The sequence below is a fragment of the Thermobia domestica genome, chromosome 8, assembly GCF_964235325.1.
Source record: "Thermobia domestica chromosome 8, izTheDome1.hap1.1, whole genome shotgun sequence".
Taxonomy (NCBI): domain Eukaryota; kingdom Metazoa; phylum Arthropoda; class Insecta; order Zygentoma; family Lepismatidae; genus Thermobia; species Thermobia domestica.
The window spans coordinates 225,110,972-225,137,950 of record NC_137461.1 but is presented as its reverse complement, the minus strand read 5'-3'; the positions used below and the strand labels follow the sequence as shown (position 1 = coordinate 225,137,950).

At 34.9% G+C, this 26,979-nt stretch overlaps 1 protein-coding gene across 1 annotated transcript in view; it reads right to left on the bottom strand.

The window, feature by feature from the left end:
* Positions 1 to 26,419, bottom strand: part of LOC145691947 (cholesterol 7-desaturase nvd-like) — a 115,779-nt gene extending 89,360 nt beyond the window's left edge. The window contains exons 1-2 of the mRNA XM_081767249.1: positions 26,295 to 26,419; positions 22,547 to 22,742 (exon numbers count right to left, since the gene is read on the bottom strand). Coding sequence (XP_081623375.1) covers positions 22,547 to 22,742; positions 26,295 to 26,336 — 238 coding nt within the window. The 5' untranslated portion in view covers positions 26,337 to 26,419. The remainder of the gene's footprint in view (positions 1 to 22,546; positions 22,743 to 26,294) is intronic.
* Positions 26,420 to 26,979: the final 560 nt, after the last annotated feature.

Here is a 26,979-nt window from a genome sequence, read left to right as displayed (position 1 = left end):
GGTAACTGTTAGGCGTACCGACTTGCGGTTTCGGTAAACACACACCTCTAACGTTCTTTAAAACGTTATTAAGACATATTTTAGAATATTTAGAAATGAGAGTTCTGGGAATATCATGGTACCCGAAAACCCCCATCAGGGCGTGTGTGTAGTGTATTTAATTGAAACTACTTTTGAGGTTGTTGTAAGCCCTCGTAATTACGTTTCCGAAACTGCACCATCTAGTACGCAAACTCCACAGTTCTGTAGTGTCGCTCTTTATTTTCCCATATCTCGATATCCATAAGGCTTACCGAGTTGAGGTTTTCGGTAAACAGATGTCAGTTCCTTACATTTTAGAGACATATATTTTCATATATCTAAAAAATACAGACATTAGGTACCCCATGGTAGCCCGAACACCATTGAGGTACCCACTTACTTTTGAATGGTAATACATTTTGAGTTGTTGTTCAGCATCAATAAACACTTCATAGTTTTTCTACGTGCAACCCAAAAGTCCATACCTGACCGAACAGATTTTGTCCATTTAATCTCAAAAATGTTAAGATACTTTGTATTGTTAAGTACAACCAAATTAAGCACACTGAATATAACATTTTAAATATTTTCTGATTTTTGTTGCAGGTATTTCGTGCATCAAACCAGGATTCTGCTTGAAAGACAGTCAAAAGAAGCAGTGTAGGTTGTGGCTAAAAGTATGCCCTTTCTGAAGACAGACTCAGTTGTACTTACATTATTTTGTACGAATATATAACCCTAATAAAGATACTGTACTACAAATTATTTCTTTCTTCCATAAATTATAATAAAATATTATCTCTGTTTAAAGAAAATGATTGTTAATGTTAAGTCATTTTAATTCTTTTTCTCTGTAATAAGAACATTATCCCTAGCAATATTTTTTATCTTTGTGCTATTGCGATTGGATGAAGTAAAATTCTATACGAAGCACTATTATTTCAGACATGCATTAATAACTAATGTATTGTTCTGTATGTAAGACAATGTGTATACTGAACATGTCTAGCGAAGGTGTTGTTTTAATACAGAATCTATAACTCAGCTTTTCAGTAGTCAACTTTATTGGGAATCCAAAGAAAGAAGTTAAAAAAAAAATGTTGGACTTACCAGCGTGTGTGTGTTCGAATTCTGGACTAATCCAAATTATCCAGAGAAATCATTATATATTTCTTTGTTGCTATTTCAGATGTATCCTTTATCCAAGTCGTATGAAACGGAGACTCCATACATCGCTATACTTTGTATGAACTATGTTCCGTATTTACTTAATCACTTTGTAACTTTCTCTAGTGTTGACAAAGCCGCAGGTGTCAATCGAATAGTTTAGTTTTTCACTCATGTCACCTTGTGACTAAGGTACGTCCTGTCGGTATATATATGGTACTGGGTTCAATTAGCGATAAAATACATTTTTAGCGTTAAACAAATGCAAAAATCTACACGAAATGAGATACCGTGATCTCTGACTTACGGATAACACCAAGCAACTAATGGTACTGAGTGTGATTGAGTTTACTAATTACTATTTGGCTAAAATCAGTGTTCCTTTATCTATAGTTCTTTTCGTGCTTTGAATTGCAAAGTTTGAAATAACCGTTTTAAATTATTGTGTATATATATATATATATCTTCCGAGTAATTCTGAGAATCATTGCTCTTTCTTTAAGCAATGTATGAGACTGTTAAATTGCTCTTTCCTTAAAATGTTGCACTAAGAAGGATGCATCCAGGAAAGTCCAAATTTGCAAAATGTCTATAGCAGGGAAGAATAAATATGTTTAGTCGATGGCTGCACAACGCCTCCGCTGTCACCACGTTGTCACACAGCGAATACAGCGAACGTTTAAGAGTATTCTGCACTTACTATTAGGTATCGGCCTGGGAACTTTGGCGCATCTACCCAGTCTCCTTCTTGGTGTTTCATTTTTAATGGCGAGTACTGAGTAGGAATAATATTGTAAGCGAATGCGTTTCCGGCTGACACCACACTTTTAATTATTGCGACATTTAAAAAAAAAAAAACTGTTAATTAAAATGTACAGAGAAGTTATTTCTAGAAAATTCTATTCAGGCCTCTTGTGGTAACAACTGCACTTTAGTAGAAGATACTATTAAGGAAAAGAATGAGGTAAAATAATCTTTATATCGTACAAGCAATGGATGATAACAGCTTAATAAATGATTGTACGTAAATCTTGTTTGAGTTTGAATATAGGATTGTATAAGGCTGTGCATTTTGCATTATTATTGAGGTGCTGCAACTAACTAACTGCAAACCATATGATAAATTCTTACAGTAATATATCACATATTGATTTACTCTGTATGGAAACGAAAATAGTTTAATATATGGTTAACCTCCTTTGTGCCAGGGGCGGATCCAGAGGGGGGCGATCGGGGCGATCGCCCCCCCCCCCACAAGAGGAAACTTTCTTATTTTATATATAAATAAACCCATCCATAACAAGTTTGGAGCTCTTAAAAGTAGCAGTATTACCGCCGACCGCCCCCCCCCCAGAAGTCCGTCCTGGATCCGCCCCTGCTTTGTGCCCATAATTTTAAAATTAACGCTTGTGTTACTTTTCAACACTTGACTTTGCAGTAGCTTTCCAACGAATTAGCAGGAAGCCCAAACTTATAGGACACCCTGCAGGTAAATACATTTCTTTGGACAGTTTCACTGCTCCAAACTAAGATTTGAAAAGTGTAGTATTGTTAATTTTATTATTATTGGCACAAAGGAGATCAACCATATTTTAAGCTATTTTTGTTTTCATACAGAGTAAAACAATATTTGACAACATTACAGTAAGAATGTATCATGCACTTTGCAGTATGTTGCAGCACTTTAATAATGGTGCACTATACGTACACTCTAGATCCTGCATATGTCCGATCCATACATTACAAGAAGGCAATACGTATTCGATACAGGTAAAATCTGTATATTTCATATGGACAACCTATTAGCTATATACATCCAATCTATACATTACATATGGCCAACCTGTACGCGACATACGTATAATCTATATGCTGCATGCAGACAGTCTGTAAGCTACATATATGCACTCTGTATGGTGCATACGGATATTCTGTATGCTGTATCTGGACAAGCTGTGTGCGACATAAGGAAAATCTGTATAATACATACGTACAATACGTATACTGTATCTAGTCGTACGTAGGGGGCACAAGTACAATATAGATGCTGTCTCGGGGTTGAACGCAAGAAACATACGTACAGAACGTATATTGCATACTTCTTGAAATCATGCTCCGTCCTGATAGTCAGTGTATGTCGTCATTATTAACCCACATGCTACATACGACCCTGACGTCACAAAGCTAGATATTACCTCCGTATATACTTGTTACTGCAGATAACGTCACACGAATGACGTCATTGCACTTGTGCAGACAGTACGTATAATACATACTTTTTCAGCTATACGTTTGCTGCAGGATGTTATATACGGTTGTACGTTAAGTCCAGAAACTACAGGAATTACGAATGTAACCTACGTTTTTAAGTATGCCACCTACATTTTTTTTCTCAGTGCAGTTTTGTGGAAATTATCAAGAATATAAAATATACTTATTTTATAAAAGAAATATGTTTATACTAAAATACTATCCACAGAGAGGGGGGAGCGATTCTACATACTGACTTATTAATATTTGATTCACAAATTACTGTAGAAGAAGCCTTCATTATCTTGTAAATGTGGGTCTACTTTCATTTGTTTTCTCCTCTACTAGATATTTTCTTTCTTATTTTGCAATTTTGCAATCACTTTTTTTTTTTTAATTGTCATTATATTGATTTGCTTCAGTATGGTCCCGTAATTTAAAAATATGATGCATAAAAACAAATTCCAATTTTTTAATTGCTAGTGAAAGAAAATTCAGAAATCTTATTTAGCGTGAAAAACCTTCTCGCTCACTGGAAACCGTGCTGTGTTGCAGAAGCACTGCAACGACCAGTTCCTTTAACTTCTGAGATAGGGGAAAGGAGACTTAACATTTGCTCCAATTGCCCCGCTGAAGGAATCTGGTCGTTGTAAGCTCGCTGACAACTAGAGACTCTGTGACGGATTATTTTTCGCTTTTTAAAACGGATTAACTGAACGGACAGTTACAGAAGTAAAAAATATATTATTTAAACTTTATATATGCAAGTATTAAAACGTATTTTTTTCTGCTCTTTACTACTATTGATAATAATATTTTTTTCTTGAAATACTTTGGTCGTTGCGCAACGCTGCAACACTAACATTAGCCTCCACTGTATAAAAACAAATTCCAAAGTTTCTATAATCAAATCTGGAATTACAACATACCACAAAAAAATGCTTAGGTCCTCATGTCTACAGAAGATGAGCATGGTGTTTAGTGAAAAGAAAAAAGACGTAAAGAAACTCATGCACCTTTTTGAAATGCCGGAAGCAAAAGGATTTTATGAAAATGTTCACAGAGACTGCTAACTACAACGCAAAGCCATGCTTCATTACTTACTATTTTAATCACTTTATATTCTTACATTTTGGTGTTACTTTTTTGAAATTTTTCCATAATGTTTATTATTTTTTCAGTCATGTAACAATGTAGATGTAACCCATTACACTGCACACAAAACCAATTCAATAAAATAAAATACTAATAAAAACTAAATAAAGAATACTCATGACGAAATAAAAATAAAATCACAGCAGTAATAAAAACAATAATACTAGCAGCAAATTCAGGTTCAGTCACATTCTTTTGTTTCCCATTCATGATGTTTATCGAGTTTTGAAAAAGACCTTCATATTTTAAGTGGACAATTCTATAACAAATATTTGTATCCACTAGGAGATTCACGTGTCTGAATTTGTCCCAGGATAATAACTAGTATTACCTATTAATACAATTACGTTTCTGTAATTACATACAATAATAACAAAAATGCACTTCCTGTAAATATGATGTTTTGTGCTCTATCGAGTTTTGTAAAAACGCTAATATATATATATATATATATATATATATATATATATATATATATATATATATATATATATATATATATATACTGTATGTATTGTAGTACACCAAATTTTAAAAACCATGAAATTATTGTAAATATTTGTAAAACTTTTGTAAAAATCTATGTAAATAATTCAAGGCTGGCTTGAGTTCAAAATATAACTATCTGAATTGAATGAATTAAGTCAAAGTTGTTTCCAGGATCTAGTCCTCTTTATTGAAATAAGCCCAAAACTTATTTTATTCTATCAGACATACACGTGAAACGTCCAGACAAGGAAATATGAAAGGCATGCGGATTGCCTTCCGCAGTTTTATATAAAAAACGACCACTAACGTTCACTTGACACATTTCAAGTCTATACTTCAATTCTAGACTTGTCATTCGCCTGGAAGTTACATAAGCCACAGAGGAGGCGGAGCCTTTGAGGTTTACTTCAGCTACCACAAGGATCACAATGTAAGTGTCTTTTCATGTTACCTTATCTGATAGTTTCAGATTTCTTGCTTTGTACCTCAAGCACAGCCTTTAGTCTCATTATAAGAACGAGTAGTGAAATTAAAAATTCTTTATCACTCAATTATCGTTTCCTATTCTCTTTAATCCATGTTTGTCTCTATCTCTCGCAACATTCTGTGAGAAATCAACTTAAGATTTAGATAGATGGAGAACCTATAGTCAAGGGTTCGATTCTCAATTTACGCCCCAATATTAAGTATTCTTCGCAGAGTGACATGGTGGAAGTGTCTTCATGAACCTGTAGTGTTCTGGGTTTGATTCTGCCTAGGACATTTTTTCGATAGTTTTTCTTTCTGTTACGTCTTTTTTTTCGGTCATGATATGGTTGACACACATTTATTGCTTTATTGCATTAGGCTATAAAAAGTATATGATTTTTGATATGTTTGGTATTAGGAATTATTAGACAATTTTCATGCCTGTTGATGAATTAGGTCAATTATTAGACAACATTGAACTTGAAGTTTTAAAGATAAAGAAAACTAAGAAGAAACATGCTGTTACACAAATACATATTCCACACTCGTACGGCAAAGCGTTGGAACACAATGATGACTTCAAATACTACGTCAGCGCAAAGTCAGACAACTATAGCACGGCCAACAAGAGATGGTCTCTGACGTTTTTTACCACATGCGGTGGGACATTGCAGCCCCTACTTTGATACCAGTGTTACCAATCACGATCACTCTGTCTTATACCATTAATTAAATTGCCACTACAGTTGCACCGAAAAAACCTTGACACGCGAGTAGTGGCAATGTCACTGCGAGCTGTCAGAGACGTTCTCTTACTGGACGCACTATAACGGTCAAGGAAGTTCTGACATTGCAAGAAACATTCAAGTACAAATATCCAGAAGCACGTGCCCACTCCATCGCTATGATGTAAGAACAGGTGAAGATATCAGAAACTATTTTGACGAGTATGATATTTCCAATATCAATTCGTAGGATGATAAGAAAAAGAAAGATATGTTACTTTTAGCTTTTAAGAGAGACTTTCGGGAATGGTTGAAGATATTTTTTTGAACGTAGAGACATCTCTCTGTTATCATATGATCAGCTAAGGGCTTGTATCACTAAGGAGTTTGGAAAATCCATTCTTTACTTAGATATAGAAGACCAGTTAAGGGAACGTGTTCAACGTCCAGATGAATCGGTAACTAATTTCGTTGTTTGTTCACTTTGTTCGCTAAGAAGTTTTCTTTTTTGTGATGAAATTGCTATTAAGGGATATTAGGACATCAGGGCTGCCATACTTTTCATATCTTCTGGTGTAGGTTGCATCTTTTACAGATGGACCATCAGAATATCCATCGAAAACAATTATTGCATGTCATAATGATGTTGGAGGTGCACTGTGTAATTCCTGCAGATGTCCAAAAACGTAATGCCTGGAGTCCATGATACATAATGTAATAGAGCACCTTCATCCAGAATGTAAACACTGCTGACACGTTTGGCTTGCTGTATTTCTTTAGTAGCAGTCCGTAAGGCACCCGCAAGAACTGATTTATTCATCTGTCGTGGAAGGATGGTCGAATCAAACAGTGCTGTTGAGTAGCTGCACAGTTCGTGCTTTAAGAGCTCTCCCGTTGGTATTTTATTATTAGTTTCAACTACGGCGAGTCGTTGAAATAAGCGATAGAGATCGATTTGCACAACTTCTTTATTAGCTTTTTCACTCCTTTTCCTTACAAAAGGAAGCTAATGAAGGACCATGAAGATAATAGAAAAAAGAAGAAACAGCATGCTTGGCCATCTTATTCGCTACTCCGATTGGATTAGAACGAAATACTTTGGATAGATTATTAATTACCTGTACCTTGGGCAGAAAGTGCTCATACATGTGCACTATACTTAATAGAATGTTAATTTAATATTAACAAAAGAAGAATGTTTTTAATATCTGTAAGAGATATTGATAGTGTTATGTAATTAGTTGCTATGTAATTGTTTATGGATACCTAATCATCATGTCTGTGTTCATGACAGTTTGAATGAAAATATATTATAAAGTGTATCAACTAATAAACCATTTAGTACCGTTCATCGACTTAATAATTCTTAGAGAAAAGGTGAGAATAATAGTATATATAATTATTAAAGATATTTTTACATGCAAACAATTGCTACCACTCGAGATTCATATATCAACGATCGAACCAGGTTGACGACTACCCTTGATGAGTCGTTATAAAAATTTTGGTTTACCTCACCCGGGATTTGCTGTAAATTCATATCCCGAAGCAAAGTAAGGGTGAATTTACTTTTGTAATAAAGTTAATGAATACAAATTTCACAAGACTGAGAAGTGGTAGAATAATTATAAGAAAAATGAACGGTGAGGCAATAGAAAATGAATCCAATGATGGTGATAACGGTGAACATAGTGTAGCACCAGGAATGACATTCGAAGAACGAATCTTGCTAGCCTTACAGCGGCAAGAACAATGTCGAAAGAACGATTTTGAAGCCATGAAACAAAATTTGGTCGAATTAAAGCAGACGATAGAACATAAGTCTGAAGAATCCAATAAGCAATACGAGGAATTGAAGCAGACGATAGAACAGAAGATAGAACAGAAGTCTGAAGAATTCAACAAGCAATAGGAAGAATTAAGTAGACGAATGGAACAGAAGTCAGATGAAACGAAACAGTCAATTGTCCAGGCGATGAATCACATCACCTCTCAGTTCGAGGAAAAGTTAAAAGGAATATCTGAGGATTGTCAGGATAAGCACAACCACCAAATCCAAGAAATCAGTGATGTAAAAAAGGATTTAGAAGTAATAGAATCTTCTGTTCAACAGCAAAAGATTCAGGTCATCAATAATTCTAACAACATACGTGCTAATACACAATTGATAGCAACTCTACAGGAAGAAATTAAGACACTACAGATTAAGGACAATCCATACCACAATAATATGGGTAGTGATCGCTTGGAGTTTCTCCACTCACCAGAGATGACTTCGCCTTCACCTGTGTCTGATGAGGATATTATTTTGGAAGAAATTCATCCGAAGAGGACAGATGGGCGGAAAAGGGATAGTGCAACGACACATCACGTCATGGATAGGAATTGTCACCCAATAAGTACACGGAATGATAAAAGGAAGGTAAAGTTAAGTGTTAAGAAGAGTGAAATACGGGCTATGAGTAAATTCAGTGGTAAATGTAATGAAAACGCTACATCTTTCCTGGAAAAATTTCAGGACGAATGCAATATAATGTGTATAGATAGATCACAATATATGAAATTAATCCCTCATGTATTACTCCCACCATGTTCTTTATGGTTTAAAGCAGTACGTGATCACATCAATACATATGAGGAATTCAAAGCGGCACTGATCGCAAATTATGAAAATGACTTTTTGCTTGCAAATAGAGATGCCACCATTAGAAATCAACATTTCAATCCTCGTTTGCACAAATCTGTTGTTGAGTTTGTTGTAAATACATACAACGAATTAAAAGTCGTTAATCCATTGCAATCGGAATCTAGAATAATAGCATCGATTCGAAATTTGCTCCCATTTAAGTTACAACAGATCTTGTTTTCTACATAGTGTATGAGTTTCAATCATTTATTAATGCTTGTCCAATGCTATGAAACTCAATACCATGCTATGAGTCAACAAGCAGGAGTAGGTAAAAGTAAAAATAATTCAGATCATTTTGTACCTGTTCGGAATCTAAATATCCGTAGTGTGAACAATACCGAACACAACCTAAATCGAGTGAATTTAAGCAATCAGAACGAGCAAAATAGGCAAAGATATGTTGGTAATCAACCTAATCTAACCAATCGTGACAATAATTATGTCAGATCACTCAACCGAAGTAGACACAAAAACAATCAAAATACATGGCGAAATTCTAGGAATGCTATCAATCCTATGTATAGACATAATCGTTGTTCAAGAGATGGCACTTCGTATCAAAATCAGAATCACGACGCAATACATGTACAAAATAGTACGGAACCTAATCATGATTGTGCTGTACAATGTACTTTATTAGAATCATATGCAAATACGAATTTAAGCAGACTACAATTGATGAAGTAAGGGTTAAACCCATATCAGCTATAGATTTTCATGAACATTTATTTTATTTTTATTCAATTTAATTTTCTTTAATTCTCATTAACCAATGATAATTTTCAAATGATTTTAATTCTCTCTTGTTAATGTGAAGAATTATAATTCGATTTGTAATTGATTAAAGGCAAAGCTTATTTATGTTATATGGATTTGTGTTGAGAATTTGTTGTCAAAGATTATGTTAAGAATAAGGTTCATTCTATTAAGCTATTTATCCGACGACTGTCTTTATGCGCTACCTTACATATTACTCGAATAAGATTCTTCTATATTCTGACGCTTTATTGATACAATGTATATTTTAAAACATCATCTAATGTAGTTATTATATAATGCGCCCTGGAAAGATCAAACATTTTTTCCTTTACATCACCGTTTGTAATAATGATTGAAACTGTTAATCATTGAGATTTATGTTTTAAAAAGTAATTTGCCTTTTACCGATTTTGAATTCGTACCCTTCGTTAGTTATATAAATAAGCGACGACGTTTTAATAATAATAAAATATATATATTAATGTAATAAAGGATAAATGATAAAGAAATGAAAGATTTATTATAAATGTATTTATATATATATAAGAAATGAAGATACATACGAGGGGCGATCAAAATGTGAAAGGCATAAGTAATGTAAGACCATTATTGTAAACGGACCAGTGGTTCTTGAAGATAAAAGCCAAGCTTGCTTATGACTTTTATATTCAGTCCGGGCGACATTTTATAGAACGAAATACTTTGGATAGATTATTAATTACCTGTACCTTGGGCAGAAAGTGCTCATACATGTGCACTATACTTAATAGAATGTTAATTTAATATTAACAAAAGAAGAATGTTTTTAATATCTGTAAGAGATATTGATAGTGTTATGTAATTAGTTGCTATGTAATTGTTTATGGATACCTAATCATCATGTCTGTGTTCATGACAGTTTGAATGAAAATATATTATAAAGTGTATCAACTAATAAACCATTTAGTACCGTTCATCGACTTAATAATTCTTAGAGAAAAGGTGAGAATAATAGTATATATAATTATTAAAGATATTTTTACATGCAAACAATTGCTACCACTCGAGATTCATATATCAACGATCGAACCAGGTTGACGACTACCCTTGGTGAGTCGTTATAAAATCACCGTGTTCATAGAGTGAAAGGCAGAAGGAAAACCAGGAAGAGGAAGACCAAGGATAGAATATCTAGATGCAGTTATGAAGAAGAGACCTTATCAAAGTATAAAACAGCTCTTCCAAGGGAGAGAAAAGTTTTAAAATTTCCATGTTTCCATAAAATTGGGGCTTGACAGCTGCTTGTATAACAGTTACAGGTTCTTGAGAATCTCATTGCAGTCAATGTCAACTGTGATTTCATCGTTGATGATACTACAAACCGAAGTAGCATTGCTCGTCTGTGAAATTGCAACTTCCTTCCATATATGCGGTAATTGTAGTTTTAGAACTTCGGGTGTTAGTAGTATTGTAAATGGAGCATCTACCAGAATATGACCCCGTCTAGCGCGTCCAAATGCCTTACTACTGAGCATGTGCATTATCGAATTACTTGTATATGTCATATTCAATGTTTCCTGCAACCCTGTAGAGTCCATGAGGTGGCCTATACAGCCAAGAAAACTCATCTCTGTCTGCAGATCTCCTACCAACAAAACATTGTCTTTCAACTTCCTACTTTCCGGTTCGTTGGCTATAATTGTTTTCGCCTTCCACCACAACGGTTCGTCGAACGTACTGTAACAACAGGACTCTCACCGCATTTTTCTGCTTGATCACAGAGGAACATGAAAAATAAAATTGCAGTACTTATGATGATTTTTTTCTAAGATTGTAATTTCTTATGTTACTCATACCTTGAACACTATGAACTAGATATCTTACTTAATCGGCAATTCTATTGCAGTTTTTTTTTTTAGTCATTTAATCGCCTTTGTATTTCAGTGCCCGACAAACGCTTCTAGATATTTTCATCCAGAAGATCCATATGAGGAAGAGACGTCACGAACCATAGTTGCAAGCATCAGCACAGGGGGTGCGCAAATAGTCCTCCCAATACAAGAGCACGTTTCATGCGAAATTATTGACTGTTACAGATTTAGGTAAACTTCTGCAATTTGAATAAGGACTGTTTGATCTACCGTAAAATGCAACTGAATCTTATTCGTTACTAGTGTTGCATTGAAGCGAATGTTTGATTTGGTTTCTAATAAAGCTAACAACAATCTCATGTAGGATGTGGTCCAATAATATACTAATATTATTATTACTTTTCATTTATAAGAATAATACAGGTAATTCTCCTTATTAATTCAGGAAGAATTTCTATCATTTATTTAAAGAAAAAATATGTAGCCTGTGATTGTGTACTTCAATTGAATCGTTGAGTTCGAAAACCGACGAAGCTACTTTGAAGGGAGTGTCAAACAAAACTAAATTAGTCAATAGGAATCTGACATATAGGGCTGTTTTGATGTTCGGACCGTAGAACTAACATACTTCTACATTCCAAAAATGAAAATAACCCTATATATCATATACATATTGATTAATTCATTTTTGTTTTGCCACTCAAATTAGCTCGATGGAGATGACTGGTTTTCGAACTCAACGATTCAATTATATAAAACACAACACTCTCACCATATAAAATAATCTAGCTCGCTTAGTTTCTAAGACAACAAAACCCTTTTGATATCATTGAAAAGAACCGATTCTACTCTACAACTATTATTACGGATGATTTTTTTTATCTATTACGGTTTCATAGTTATGTGCCAATTACTATAAGTAACAAACCACATGTTACGTAATTTTGGGGAAAACAGCCGCCATATTTCAATATGACGGAATCATTGTACGACAACACCAGCTATCCTCATTTCTACGGTCTATTACCATCAATTTGACATAAGAATCAAGATCCTATTTTAATTCTGTGAGAAGATATACCTTCTGTTTCAAAGAAAGGTGTTCAGTTAAAACATCCAATATGGCGGCTCAAAGTGGCGGGAAAATACACAAGTCATATTTTGCTACACTTTTGGTATGTTGTTTAGATTGCTTTTCTCTACCATAATATCGAAACAGAATTTCTGTTAAAATTTGTTCCGGGTAAGGTACCATTTTCATTACTTTGACTGGCCTATTAAGTACTCATGCCACTTGGATATATTCATCTTTGGATCAAGTGGCTAAGACGTTAGGTTACGGTTAACTTTGAATTTAGCTTCCTTGTCAGTATTGAGGCTATACATGAGTTATCAACCACATGAACTCCCACTAGAATTCGAACCCGGATCTCCTACGCTAAAAACGCATATAGCAATCATATAACTACAAGTGAGTTTGAGTGTGATTACGACTTTGATGCATAGTAGCCTCCAATACAAACAAAAGGAATGTGAATAGAATTACATTACAGCAAGTGGCCCTTTTCATATAGCTTCGGAACTGAAAAAGAAAAGTTGAATTCAATAAATTAATCAACCAATTACTTGTAAAAATACATATATCAAAGACGCTGTTTGATGCATGTTTCTTAGTGTGTATTATTTTATGCAGCATGATTAATGCATAGACATACTTTACACATATATTACACTTTAATCAAATCTTGTGCTATTTCTTGATTTTATCTAGATCAACTGAAGTTAAATAGAAAATGACAGCAAAGGTTAAACTATAGCATATCGATGCGTCATATTATGATTTCAATCAATTTGTGGTATCGTGTGAGTATTACAAAATACAATAAATGCTCTAATTATAATAAAAAATGATCATTGTATTAAATTTATTTATTTCTTTCTGCAGCCACACATCCATTTTATGGCCTTTCCTACACTTGATATAGTCTATCAGCTTAATTTGTCTACTGTTACTAGTTTCCTGTAGGTAAGTTAGCAATTGTTTTCAAGTTTTCAAGAGAATTATGAACCTTCCCTCATATGTGATTAAAATAATACAAGGTTTAGCTTTCGAGGTCTAAGCAGAGTCGCTGCATTTGAGGAACCAGTAAGTGGGCCACGAAAATAGCCTTGATTTTACACATTAAAACACTTTTGCAGGTAAATAATTTTCCGATACGGCCGAAGGATATGTTTAACTTACGCATGCACGATGTGTCATATGAACTTTTAAATCCGTATTGCAACGATAAGCTGCACAAGAGAATTGAGATTTTCTTTCTTCAAATGTGTGTCATTCATATTACGCAATGCTTCAAAGAGCGCTTTTCCATACACCAGTGCGGTTGAAAGGGTAATGTGTTTGCAGCGCCGATTGTGCCTCTAGCGATTAGTTTAGTAACTCTATTGTTATAGGCATACAGTGCACATTAAGTACATACATACAAGTGGTCCATAGCATCGTTTAATCCGTATTTCATAAATTATGAAATGTAAATAACCCTTTAGTGGGCAATGTTGCTCTCAAGCAACATCGCATTCTATTGCGTTATCCGCGCGAATTATAACTTCAGTGGCCATTTAATTGGCATTATTGCTTTCATACAATATTTATATACATTATTTGTGGGTCGCTTCTTTAGATACTTCTAATCTTCGTCAACAGGGGACAGTCACATTTATTATTACAGAAGCTTTATCTCCTACGTTCCACGAAAAGTTTTTTTTTTTTTTAATTTTTGTTTTACTTGTGGTTTCTTACTCTTTTGGAAAATATTTCACAAAACTGTTGGTAATTACTGAGAGTATTCTTATGATATTTTACCATAATAGGGCAATGCTGCTCAGTAGCTACACATTAGATATGTTTTATGGCAATGTTGCTTTGAAATAAGCACCCTGTATTTTGTAATCAAAGTATAACAATACTTTAAAAATTACGAAATTATGATCAAAAGACATGGTTCAATCATAAAAGCAAACTAAATATTTTAATGGTAAAGCTATCAGTGCTTGCCCATTAAAGGGATAATGCCGCGGGCCCCTAGGGTTTCGCAGATCACTAATTGGGAAAGACTACTATAAAGAGGCCAATCCATTAAGCAATGTCATGCTTTAATCCCACCAGCTCAAACCAATTCCAGCTTCTTTATAATAAGAAACTTAAAGCGAAGTCTGTTTAAATTACTATACTAGACTACCTATATAATTAGGGATGCACGCGAGACGCGAGAAGTCTCGTCTCATCTCGCGTCTCGTCTCGCATTTGCCCCAATCACTTTTTGCATTTGCGAGACGAGACAAGAGACGAGAGTGAAAATTTTATGCGAGACAAGACGCTAGACGAGACTCGGTTAAGTCTCGCACGAGAGGTCTCGCAGTCTAGCAACATTTATGAGTTACATGTAATTGTATATTTAGTGATTTTACATTTATTGAGTTTTCTAAGTTGAGCGTTAAAGACTCCAGGAACGAAAAAGTGATTGGGGCAATAGACATTTTATGGGATTTATTATTATTCAAGGTTCATTTTCAGAATTAAATCCTTCTTTAGTTTCTAAACATCATTAAAAAAGAAAAGCTTTGTAAATTGGAAATTTATTACAGCATCGATTTAGGACTTTATTTTGCGTCACAAACACATACACGCGGGCGCGCACGAATACATGAACTTCTGTTTTTGGTCTGAAAAGCGAATAAGACTCCGTGTTGCTGCGAAATGTTATATTTCTGTTGTTTCAGTCTTTTTCACATTACTACTAGCGATTAATGTTGGAGGATGGCGGGGAAATCCCCTCTCATCAAAGTTTATGCCCGGCCCGGCTCGCAGAAATAACATGATATTTTTACATGGAATAAGTATTTTCTTTCTATATATTTATCAAAAACATCCTCCTCTAGTTCGGAAGTTTAATTCAATCACTGGTTTGGTAGGATGGCCCTATAGGTTTGGTGCGAGATGGAAGGAATGGCCCTATATCTGTCAGCAATTTTATTTTTTTAGATCTGGCAACACTATATTAGTTGAAAGTGAAAGTTGATAAAATGCGAATAATGCAACATTGCTACAAGCGCGAACGAACCGAAAGAATTGGGTCGTATTATGTTGTGAGGAGTTCTTTTGTTGTCTACAAGCGCTTTTGGTGATATAAAAACATCGTTATAATGGAAAATCACTCTTCAAGGAAACGACCAAACGTGTAAATGTTGATAGTGGCGACGATATTTTAGAAGAGCAAAATATTGCTGGAGACCTCTAAGCTGGAAAACAATGCTGGATCCAGCAACAATTTGTGCTGGTTTTGCTGTAAACTATGCTATTAATTCGACGAAAATACTGGTCCAGCAATCAAATTCCAGCACAACTTTTCTTTTAATTTGGATCGGAGGGGACACAAGTTCGGATACCATGTTGAACTCTAGGTTCCGTCTCCTTCGGATGTTATGAACATTCATCCCATGCAAAGCAATAGCAAACCACCATAGATTCACCTTGCCAAGGGACTTTTAGGTCAAATACCTGCCTTCGAACAGAATATCACATCATCATTCATTAACAGCCATAGAATAACACATTGCAAAACATTGACCCAGAATATATACGAGACTGCGAGACCATGCGAGAAAGTCTCGCGCGAGACGCGAGATGAGACTCAAAATTTTATGCGAGACGCGAGACGAGACGAGACCAATATTTGAGGAAATGGAAATGTCTCGTCTCGTCTCGCGTGCATCCCTATATATAATTATTTATTGTTGTTAAAATAAACAACAAAAAATACTACAATAAGACGAGAGCTTTAACTGTCTATCATTTACATATACCACCTACAATGATGATCATGCTGTATTCGCCGATTATGGTACAAGGGTATGTTAAAATAAATAAATTTTAAAAACAATCTAAATTATACTAGGGGAAGTTCATTTGTGTTATTTGTACACAGTTAGATTGTCCATGGTCTAGAATAAGTGTACCTCATAATATAGAGTGGACGGTCAAAACAGTATGAAACCGATAACGAATTGTTACATACGTTTAAGAAGTGTTTATGCTATATTTTCTGCTACTAAGTAGGAAAGTATTATCTATAGTTTTTTTTCCTACCTCTCGAATAAACACCATCTTTATGAACACATTTACGTATCATGTAGGATGAATTGCGTATTACAGTAAAATTTAGAGCTACTGTATGTCGACAGTAGCTCATTAACGTTAACAGAAGGGTAAATCCTATCGAATTGATCTAAATGAAGTAACCAGATAAAGAGTGTCCGGGGAAAGGCAGCAGTTCCTCTAGTAGTCAAGTTGGCGAAAATCACAGTGATTGATACGACAACTTTGACATTAATCTCGTGCGAAGCCAACGGTCATGATTTCAGAATATCTTTCTCCAGGAGAAATTTTAATACGCTGGGAGTGAAAAGTAAAATTACAAAAATGCTGGGAATCCACATTGAGCATTATAGTATTACACCATAAAGTCCCGGGGAAGTTTTGAGCCTCCTGTGGATTCTTCCCTTGCCATCTCCTGAAATAATCACTGGTGGTCAGTAAGACTATGACCACTGATATTTTCTGGGTTAAAATGCAACGGGAAACCATCGCTCTATTTCCCTAGTTTCCTGACTGCAAAAAGGAAACATGCTATGTGCTCGTACAACGTAGGCTTTCGCACGTCAAAATATAGTTTCGAAGGTGAAATATCCCTAAATTCAAATATCTGGGAGGCGATGTCTTGGACGAGTGACTAGCAAGGTAAGAAAAATCTCTGCAGAAAAAATGACACGCAAGAGAAAAAGATTTAGGATACGGATATGGAAAGTACGTACTATGTTACATGCAGGGAAATTAGAAAATCTTAGTGTTTTAATCACGTAATGAAAAGGGTGATTGTAATGGTGTAAGAATATTCTGGGTAAGCAACTAAAAAAAGAAGGTAGTGAAAATAGAAATTATTAATGATAGAGAGATGATCTTAAGGCTTATAGGTAGAAAAAGAAAAACCTGGCAGAGATGCTAACATACGCACCGACCACTTCGCAGAGAACTTAAGAAGTACAGGAAAATATCGTGAAAATAGAAGAAATTATAGACAACGAGAAGAAGAATTTTATGTTAAATATAATGGGGGACTTCCATTCAGTTGTGGGACAAGGACAGGAATGTATTGTTGTAGGCAAATATGGTTTACGCGTAAAAAGAGAAAGGGGAGAAGGACTGATCAATTTCTGTAGACAAAATTCACTCTTGATTGGAGAAACTTGGTTCAATCTTCACGAGAGAAGATGTAGTTCATGGAAATCCTTAATAGACGGCTGAAGATATCAAATATCCTATGTTATGATTCAGGGCAAGTATCTGAATAGCTTTAGGAACGCGTTGGCCCTTCCCGGCTCCGGCATTTTCCCTTATAAAAACCCCATGCTTTCTGGAGTGATATTCAACTAAAAAATATAGACAGAAGAAAAGTAGACATGAAGAAATTGAATTTATGAGCTGGAAAATGGGGAAATTAGAAATATTTTGTACGAGACTTCCAAGAAAAATACTGCAACGAGGAAATGATAGATGCAAGTAGCAGACGGTGATAGCATACTAAACTTGTATACAGAAGATAGCAGAAGAACTAGTAGGTTATCACAAAAATAAAACGACTAAGAAATCATGGATTAAGAAATCTATGTTGTAGAAAATAAGGGAAAGGAGGGCATGGAAACATTAATAGAGAAGAGAGTTGAAAGACTGCAGAAATTTAAAGAACGTTCGATGAAGACAAACAGATGAAGGAAGGAAAGATATTTCTTAGATGATGTAAGAACAAAGAAGAATTAGAAGACTTAAAGCGTATAAGGAGATGTACGTGGAGGCGGAATGTATAGAACTTCACAGGAAACAAGGGGATATTACGATGGCAGTTGAAAGTAAGAACAGGAAGATAGTAGGCGACAGGAGGAAATCTTAAAAAGGTAAAGGAATACTCTGAGGACTTGTATGAGAGTAGAGATAGATCACGTGGTCTAGATATTAAAGCAGAAAGTGTATGCAAAGATGATAAATAGTTCAATATTCTTCGGGATGAGTTTGGAAAAATCATATCCGAGATTACGGACGAAAAGGCAATTGGGATAAATAATATACCAATCAAAATAAGTAAGAATATGGGCGACAATGGCAAGAAAACAATATTCTGACTCTGCAATGAAATGTATCACACAGGAGAATGTCCAAAAGATTTTTTGAAGACGATTATCGTTAAATCGTTGGCTATGACCGCGAGAACTGGGAATTGTTTGTGAGAGTTCTATACAAGGTTGGGTTGGAAGGGAAATATCGAAACCTCATAAGAATCATATATATGCACCAAGAAGTATGTGTTAGAATAAGGGAAGAAATGACAGAGGACAATGCAATTGAATCAGTAAGTGGAAACAGGAGAAATAGTAATAAAGGAGAATATTCGGTAATAGTAATTTCTATATAACTATCCTATCTCATTACGTTTTTGGTATTTTGTTATACAAAATGTCTTAACATACAAAGAAACGTCTTGTACAAATATGTTTGAACACGCAACGACGTTTAAAGAAAGTGCTTTTGGATTTGTTTTTCCAAAGTAATATATGAAATATTTTCCCTTTTCCACTCACCGATTCAATTAGAATCGAAGTTCGACAGGAATGTTGACTCTCACTGACGTTATGTGATGTATATCTAGAACGGATAGAAAAGAAGAGTCTACATAAGGAAAATGTACGTATTTCAGTAGAAGATAGAATGATTAGGTGTATACGATTTATAGATATGGTGTTCCTTGTGGAATCCGAAAAATGAAATGAAATCTTTGAGTTTTACGTCCCAGGATTATGCCGGCTAGGCTAAAGGAGACGGTGATTATGAAAATGAATGAAATGGTGGAATGAAGAAAGTGGGAGGAGACGGGAGAACCCCGAGAAAACCCACGCACATAGTGTTTGTCCACCATTGTAGAATCCGAATACGAAATTAGTAAGATGTGTCATCCGCTTGTATCTATAATATGAAGTCGAACTTACTTTTTGAAGGGCGATGAATTTACAAATAAAAGAGAAATTAATTCTTACAAACAACATAGTGGTTGGAATATAATGATCATAGTTAAATGTTGTAGAGATTGCTAAGTACAAAATGAAGAAATTAATAAAACAAATAAACTTAATGACATGCGATAGTAGACAAATAATTTAGTAGTCAATAAATGAATACTAATAAGACAGTAGTAAATGAAGTATAATAACTTTCCTATACCATTATATGAGTAGTTGTTAATATTCTGACACGTCAAGAATTGATGAAATGTAAATTGCATTACTGAAATATATTAAAACTACCTGTCTGATTTAGGGAAACTTTTTCCTATTAGTATGATAAAGCAGTGCATTTTTATAGCAACGACCAGTGAAGTTGTTAGGCTAACAAAAGATTATGACTTGCTCAAACGATCTCCTTTCCATCCTTGGTAGCTTAATTCCTATTATTTAAATTCTTCAGGTCGAAGTACTAACTCTATTGTAACTAACAGAGTTGCAGTCTTGCACAGCTGTCTTTCTAAAGTCTTGTCCATGAAAATCCAAGAATGAGAATGAGCTCCGAATCCTCGTACCGTTTGATCTCTTAGTGTATATGTATACACTTTCGGTAATTGCATATCTGTGCTTGCTGCACATAGCTAATGATTATTCTGGCTATATCTAACGTCTTAAAGTAGGAGATACGTTTGAAAACATTATTTCCATACACTTAATAGATTTCTCTTTACAATTTGGTTAAAAGTACTTTATCAATGTACAATACAGAATGTCAATATTCTGAATTTAAAGAAATCAAACTTTTCACGTATTTTTACAATAAAAAATAAAATTACACAACAGATGCTGGAACATTTGAACGGTAAAAGGACAAAAGTAACGGTGGATGCAGCGAAGCGGTCGATGTCAAATGAGAAATAGGAATGGAGAAAATAATAAAGGGGACTACTTTTCGTCACAATAGCAGGTCATTACTACTGACATGAAGGGTAAACGTCAAATAAAAGTAAGGATAGGAATAGAGGAAATAATTTAAGATGTGGAAAAGTATGTTTTGTTAGTCTTTGAATAAAGAGCTTTAAAATACTTCGTGTGGAATGCATGAGATAAAAATATGAACATTACGCAAAAGCAACGAAGAAAGACTAGAAGTCTACGAGATAATTAGCTGCGTCGAACTGGAAATGAAGGAAAAAGTGTTAGAAATGGTGAGAGAGGAACGAATAATTTTAGTTGTAACTGAAAATAGGAAGAAACTGGTTGTTATATCCGACTCTACCATATCCGAACTGTATCTTGAAAGACGTATTAAAAGATATGGTTGCAGGAAAATGGGGAGAGATAAGAGAGAGACTACAATTGATGGACAGTATTAAAACAGAAAAATCGTACGTGAAGACAAAGAGCTTAACCGAGGAATATACTTGAAAGTTTCTCAGTTGCCTCATGGGACCTGTCAATAATGGCAGAATACCAGTGATGATGACAGTTTATTATTTATAATTAATAACGTATGTATACTTTATAAAATGAATGGAATACATGCAATTAATAAAAATGTTATTCTTTCTAGATTATCTACTAACCGTTCCAGGACCCAACAAATAAATACCTTCTTGCAAAATCCATTATTTTTAAAATAAAATATGTTGGCCTCGGACGCTCATTCTCAAAAATTCCATTACATATCTTTGTAATTTTTTTGACTTCTGTCTATATGAATGAATGTCTACTTTTAAATACTTCTCAACGGTTCTTCTTTTCAATGAAGCGTCCATAACAGCGTTGTTCCCATAGAAGTTTTACACTTTCAATATAAATTGTGGTTATTAACTGATTTCAACATTTCATTTTTCTTTCCCGACAAATTTTCTGAACAGTGCAGTCAGACACGAGTGATAGTTATTATTTACGTCTTCCTTAGTCAGAGGAAGAAAACCGCTGATCACCCTTGCAACATTTTCACAAACCACCTGCGAGTCTTATATCGGTATAGACACATGAGAGGCAGACAGATAATGAACACGCAGGGGAGAGAATGATTGATGCATGTTAGATGCAGTTCTGTCCAGTCAGCTCCATTCCCTTCCATTCAATGAGGTTTTACTGCTTGAAGAAGATCTTCAATCTCAAGCTAATTGCGAACCTTGCCACACTAGGAATATCCCAGTAGTTTGTCAACTTATAGTTAAGTAAAAACGTAGAGTTAGAAAAGCAAATTATCATGGGGAAGAATACATTTTAGCTAACAAACGGAGTATATTTTTCTATAGCGTTAAGTTTATGACGCAGATATTCGTTATTCACTAGGATATGCCAATTACAAATTTCTAAGCTCTGGAACATATCTATGTTTACTGTTACTGCGATTGTAAAATCAGTCATTATATCGTTCTAAATAAAAGAAAAAGATGTAAATAATCTCACGTGTAGTTTCTATCTTACATTTAATTGTATCAACTCCTCTCTAGAAACCATAAACTGGAAGTCAGTAGGAAGTTTTAGTATTAGCATTTATATCTTATCCAACATAGGCATAGGCACCTCCTTTAACTGGAGTGATAGATTACAGATTCGAAATATAATATATAAAATCTTTAGTAATTATAGATTCAATACATAGCAATTTACTTTCACGTTTAAATTATGACAATGACAGTATATTATATCGCAAGCTCGTTTTTCTTTGCCACCTTATTCTTCAATCTCACACAATTTATTATTTCTATCGTCATAATTTTGCGGACTGTCTATATCCGATTTAATGCATGATTAATAGTTATTGATCTTAAGCACTTTTGTTAGTAACATTTTTTAAAACAAAACTTTAAAACATTGTTTCCATATGTTTGGTTCATAACACTTACCGAGAGCAGATACATACTTCACTTCCTCTTTTCGCAAGTCACTTGACTCTAAAATACAGAACCATCCATTAGGATAGACAGGAGGTAATGAACCTACCTCCCTTCTTCTGCGTAAATCTTTCACAACATCTCCCTTACATTTCCTATTTTTGGAGCTACTTTTCAAGAATTGGTCGTATCCGATATCACTTAAATCCTTGAGATAAAAACGAAACACATTAGACAGAGTCAATAAGATACAAACAAAGTGCTAATCATACCATTTATTCAACAAATCTACCTACGAAAATAAATTTTAACTTTGTTTTGACAAGATCTAATTTGCTTATGCAAGATTTCATTCATATCAATGTTGTGTTAACTACAATTAAAGTTAATTAAAAGAATGCGAAATATGTATTCAGATCTAGGTCTACCAAATTTCTAGTACATCCTTCTGATAGTTATGTGATATTATATGATATATGATGTTAATGAACTAGATCAAAAACTAAAATAGATGATTCCTTACATCAAAACAACAAAAGTTCATATGGGAATGTGGGCAAAAGGTGCATACTTCCGGAGCTAGGGCTGCTCAAAAGTGTGAAGAAGTACATCACAGTATGTGATATTATGAAAACAAGGAACCGTGGAGCTAGTAGTCCATAACACTTTCGACTTCTTGCCGATACACTGCTACTAAAGCCTTCTATTTTGCCTACCTTGGACCCACCTTTAAATCCGAAGATATCTGGGAACTCATTATATCCTATGAGAAATCCCTTGGCGTTTAAGATCTCCTTCCCGTCCAAACAGAACCAGCGTGCCGTCATCCAGTTTCTGAGTGCCGAAGGTTATCAACCAGCTGAAGTGTTCCGGCGTATGAAAGACGTATATGGTGATGCATGCATCTTCAAAACAACAGTGGTGGACTGGGCCAGAATGTTTCCGAAGGGGCGTGAACAAACCACTGATTATCCCCATCGTGTGCAGGATTTGTTTGAACGATTCAAGTGGGAAATTCTGCGACACCCGCCCTGCAGCCCTGACCTGTCAGCTTGTGACTTTCACATCTTTGGGCCTCTAAAAAAGGCATTGAAAGGTCAGAGATTTCATTCTGACGCCGAGGTTGAGGACGCTGTGCGTGATTAGTTTGATAGTCATCCGTCCAAATTTTACATTGGCGGCATTAGTAAGATAATGACACAGTGAGACAAGTGTCTCAACGCTCACGGTTTCTTCTTCTGAATAATATTTTTACTGCACGCTAACCATAGACGCCTCTATTATAGATAGTGTACAAGTTTCCGCTCGAAATAAAATTTATTTCATGAATTATGGCCCCTGAACGGGTTTCAGTTGATCGTCCCTTATACTTAAAAACAGGATTGTTTATATACAATTAGAGTTACCATTCTTCTGTTATTCCAAACCGACTTTGGCAGGAGGTAAATTTTCCAAATTCGGACGCTTTTGTGGGAGTTTTGTTTTTACTCTCCCATTGGTAGAGCGTACCTGACTAGCACAAGATCCATTTTTATTTTATTTCTGTTGAGTGTATCAGTAATGATGGTAAGGAGGACAATACACACATCTTAGATCCAAAGATTGCATATGAACTGTATGCCATGAAGTGGCGTGCTCTACCAACGCTCAAGGGTACTAAAAATTAAGATTACATAGGTATATGTTAATGTAAAAATCTGTAATTATTCAATAATAGTATTTTTTGAATACTGAAATTACAATAAGATAAGGCACACACAAAAGTGGTAAAAAGATCGTCATGACGGAAATTTTTAATCAGATAAACATGATGACAAGAACCTTCAAACCGGGACTGTCCCGTTCAAAATGAAACATACGGTCTGAATGAAGAGCGCTCAAAGAATTATTTCCTCCAAACTACTTATTTCCTATCGTTGAGCGTGGCGGCGATTTTGCTCATGTTTCACAGTGTTCCGTAGGCTCTGTTATCGCTTTGAAAGTGCAGGTTGTTGACAGTGATTATTAGGTCATTTCAGATAGCAATGCGCCTAATGTTATTTCCTAAGTTCAAGAGATATTTGAGGATGATGATACATAGAGCCATATCTGTTCAGGCATAACTTTGAGAACATCAGAGCAAATATCATTACCTTCTTTGACCGTTCGATTCCTCACGTTATACACTGTTGAACACTTACGGTAACTTTTAGATCAGAAAGTCCACTGCAGATTCCCTTTCCTGTTATCGATGACTCAATTGAGTGTTACATTGCATGAGGAATGTTGTGCTATTCCTCCGAAATTATTTTCGATTTATATGCCTCAATCCCATGACATATATAAATTTATTACAGGCTAAAAAAAAGGTCCATTACATATTAATCAAAAAATGAGCATTTTGGAAACGTTTTTCAGTTAATCTTACAATTATCTGCATATTAAGATTTCACAACACGATCATTTATCAGGGTAGTAGCAGAGGGTGATCAAAACAAAATCCAAAACTTTGGGATGTACAAACTAGCATGTTAATGCTATTTTTGTCAATATGAACGACGAAGATGTAACAGTACAACCGAAACTGATGTATATGTCATACAATTAACGCTCCAAATACTTGTAGATAAAGAAGATAACGTAACAACAATGAATATTTTAGTGACAGTATTTTAAGGCATATTTCACTATATGCAAATTTGAGGAAAATTTACCGAAGTATGATTCTTATTTTGAAATAAATCTAGTTCCAACATTGTATTGTTCGACAGATAAATAAGTACATAACTCACCGGATACAAAATTACTTGGATAAATTAACCCATAATGAACTTATTTATGAGAATTTAAGTACTCTAGATTACTCGCTGGAGTCAACCTTTCTATTTATTATATTATTTGAAAGCAAACGTAGATTTCTAGATTATAATTACGTGGGTCAGTCAGAAAGTTAGTTGCACTCCTTCGTAAATATTTTCCGTCAAAGGCTGTTTTGATGAAACTGTGTGACCACACTGCAGACATGTAGCGGTACTGCGTGACATAGCAGCTTTCACGAGGCAAGTAAAGGTGTTCTGATAAATCAGTCGTAAAAAAGTCTCGACAGCTGCAAGTGGCGTCCAAATTGGAAATGCATGAAGTGAATCGTTTTTTGTAGTGCGAAAAGGTGTAACCGCACTGAAATTTGTCGGCAGTTGTATCAAGTGTATGGTGAAAATGCAATGCCACGTCAAGCTATCGCGAAGTGAGGCAATAGGTATGAGAACGGACGTTCAGTTGTTGAAGATGCTGAGCGCGAGGGAAGACCATCAACTGCGACAAATCCGGAAATCGCTGCTCGCGTGAATAAATGCATTCTTGTAAACAGACGCATAACAACAGACGAAATCGCAAACGAACTGGGTATTTCTAATGGTAGTGAACATAACATTATCGGACATTGGACGGGATTTCTTTGCAGAAGACGAAAAAAAATGTACCACCCCTCGACAAATGCTTAAATAACGGAGGTAATTACGTTAGAAAGTATCCTAAAATTTCTATCCTGTTTCATTTTCTTAAACTGTGCAACTAACCTGTTGACTGACTGTCATATTTTAACACAAATGGAATATATCAACATTTCTTTTCCTTTCTGATGTAATGAAAATCTTGCTATAAACAAAAAATGTAACAAAAGTTGAGAAGGAATTATCAAGAACATTTATTACTTTACTAGACTTAAGGTATCAAAGCAACAAAATCATTAGAAATAAAAACTTTTAAACATGTAATTACTTACCCGACACCGATTTAGAGGTCGAAATGCGTAATGGTAGATCATAACAGCAAATGCAAAGAGCAAAACACACCATATCCATAAGTATAAGTTGTTGAAATGGTGATACGTTCTGTTTTCAATGTATTCGAGAATAGTTGACGGAATAGCTAGTGTCATGTGTTCAAACATAATCCATTCTTTTATAGAAGTATCCATTTCGTATTTAAAATACGTTGAATGTTATTAACTGCAACAGTCAGAATATAACATTTACGTCTTACTAGTTATATGGTGTGTGCACTTATGAAGTGTTTTAATAAATTAACAAATTCAGAGTAAGGAAAGTCTACATGTATATCTGCTCTTGCAAAAAGAGAGAAATCTAAGGCAAATTAAATTTACTAAAAGACTCAGTTTATTGAAGTAAAAAGTTCAATTAAGGCGTCTTTTATGCACGCGGTTGCAGTAGTAATTGCTCTACAGCCGCGGATCCGATAGTACCGTTTCTAACTGCGGTTGTGTCTGTAGTAGAGGTCTGCACGGGGCGGTATTTTTAACCAAGGCCCAGCCCGACTTGTGGATTTATAATGGGAGACCCGACCCGAGTCCGAACTATGCTTTATTCTTTGGGCCCGAGCCCGGCCCGAGTTCTTCTGATAATGAGATGAGCCCGAAATAAGCCCGTATTACAGAAACTTAATATTTA